The 2,320-nt window shown below is 33.5% G+C and overlaps 1 protein-coding gene across 1 annotated transcript in view; it reads right to left on the bottom strand.

Annotated features, from left to right (window-relative positions):
• Positions 1 to 826, bottom strand: part of LOC106471534 (putative ATP-dependent RNA helicase TDRD9) — a 15,193-nt gene extending 14,367 nt beyond the window's left edge. Inside the window, exon 1 of the mRNA XM_022400142.1 lies at positions 708 to 826. Coding sequence (XP_022255850.1) covers positions 708 to 731 — 24 coding nt within the window. The 5' untranslated portion in view covers positions 732 to 826. The remainder of the gene's footprint in view (positions 1 to 707) is intronic.
• Between the last annotated feature and the right edge of the window lie 1,494 nt (positions 827 to 2,320).

Raw genomic sequence — 2,320 nt, 5'->3', positions numbered from 1 at the left:
TGGTATATTGAAACTCTACCACATTACACAGTTATATGGCAGCTGTATATATGAAGTGTTGGTTTGTTTTATGGTATGTTTTATGGTATATTGAAACTCTACCACATTACACAGTTATATGGCAGCTGTATATATATATGAAGAAGTGTTGGTTTGTTTTATGGTATATTGAAACTCTACCACATTACACAGTTATATGGCAGCTGTATATATATGAAGAAGTGTTGGTTTGTTTTATGGTATATTGAAACTCTACCACATTACACAGTTATATGGCAGCTGTATATATGAAGTGTTGGTTTGTTTTATGGCATGTTTCATGGTAAATTGAAACTACTACATTACACAGTTATATGGCAGCTGTATATATGAAGAAGTGTTGGTTTGTTTTAGGGTATGTTTCATGGTATATTGAAACTACTACACTACACAGTTATATGGCAGCTGTATATATGAAGAAGTGTTGGTTTGTTTTAGGGTATGTTTCATGGTATATTGAAACTACCACATTATGCAGTTATATGGCAGCTGTATATATGAAGAAGTGTTGGTTTGTTTTAGGGTATGTTTCATGGTATATTGAAACTCCACCACATTATGCAGTTATATGGCAGCTGTTTAAAAAACTAAGTGGTTACATAATCACCACCCTGTTTAATACTATATGGAGCAGCAAATTACTGAATTTTATACGGAAGAAAAGTTACCTGCAAATTTTTCCCACCATACATGTTGATTGTTTCTTCAATATATGCTAGGTTTGATCGATTAATGTCATCAGCATACAGAGCCCAGAAGTGACCACAGTCAAGAACCTAAACAAAAACACATAGAAAAATTAAATAAATATAAAAATGAGCTTGTTTATGAATAAACAAAATGAACCAGTAAGCAAGAATAATAAAGTTTTTTATTGACAACTGTGAAAAAGATCACAAATATTTGAATACAGAATATCCTGAAATCCAACTACATACTCGATCTACTTATCAGGTTGCTGTAGGTACAGAGTGAATCTAAATACGACTATATACTTGATTTAGTTATCAGGTTGCTGTAGTCACAGAATGAATCTAAATACGACTATATACTTGATTTAGTTATCAGGTTGCTGTAGTCACAGAATGAATCTAAATATGACTATATACTTGATTTAGTTATCAGGTTGCTGTAGTCACAGAATGAATCTAAATATGACTATATACTTGATTTAGTTATCAGGTCGCTGTAGGTACAAAATGAATCTAAATATGACTATATACTTGATTTAGTTATCAAGTTGCTGTAGGTACAGAATGAATCTAAATACGACTATACTTGATTTAGTTATCAGATTGATGTAGTTACAGAATGGATTTAAATATGACTATGTATTTGATATAGTTATCAGATTTTTGTAGTTACTGAATGAATCTAAATATGATATTATATACTTGATCTAGTTATCAGAATGAACCTATTGAGGTTAATTCTGATAAATATAACAAGTATATAATCATGTTGAGGTTCATTCTGATAAATATAACAAGTATATAATCATATTGAGGTTCATTCTGATAACTAGATCAAGTATATAATATCATATTTATGATTATATACTTGTTATATTTATCAGAATTAACCACAATATGATGTTATATACTTGATCTGGTTATCAGAATGAACCTAAATATGTGTTTGCTCACATTTAGAGAAATTAGCCACTGTTATGGGTACTACTTAATGACCTGACACAAGTGACCTTCCAATTTTTACGTTGGCTGGCCTGGATGGGTCTTCCACTGCTTGCACAAGCATCGGGATTCTTTGGGGATGTTCTTTTATTCTACTCCAAATTATCTTCTATGACATAGTAGGTATTGTAGTTGACTTAAGTGCTATGACATGCAAGTCAACAGAAGCAACAACACTTACTGGAATTTGGCCTTTGTTGTTCACAAACATCATTTTAGCAAAGTTAACTACACACTTCCTTGGTAGTAGGTAGTCCAACCCTAATATGCATTGGTCTTTAGTCCAACCCTAACATGCATTGGTCTTCAATGTCAGCCAAGTATACTGTGTCTGTCCTTTATGCCCATGAGCTCAATAGTTACCCATACTGGTCCCCACAACCTTGCATAATGTCCTGTCATACCACAGAGCTTCTGTATGGCTTCTGGTATTCCTTTGTGATCCAGCACCTTGATACTCACAAGGGCTTGCTGAGATGCAGAATCTATGACAAAGTTGCACCTTTGGCCATCCAGCTTTCCTGTCACGTAGTCACTACGTGTGCTTAGCATTTTACACCTAGCTGTTGGGACTTTCATGATGGGGG

This window comes from Limulus polyphemus, unplaced genomic scaffold (assembly GCF_000517525.1).
Source record: "Limulus polyphemus unplaced genomic scaffold, Limulus_polyphemus-2.1.2 Scaffold4682, whole genome shotgun sequence".
Classification (NCBI taxonomy): domain Eukaryota; kingdom Metazoa; phylum Arthropoda; class Merostomata; order Xiphosura; family Limulidae; genus Limulus; species Limulus polyphemus.
The sequence above is the reverse complement of the archived record's forward strand: the minus strand, read 5'-3'. Positions and strand labels throughout refer to the sequence as shown.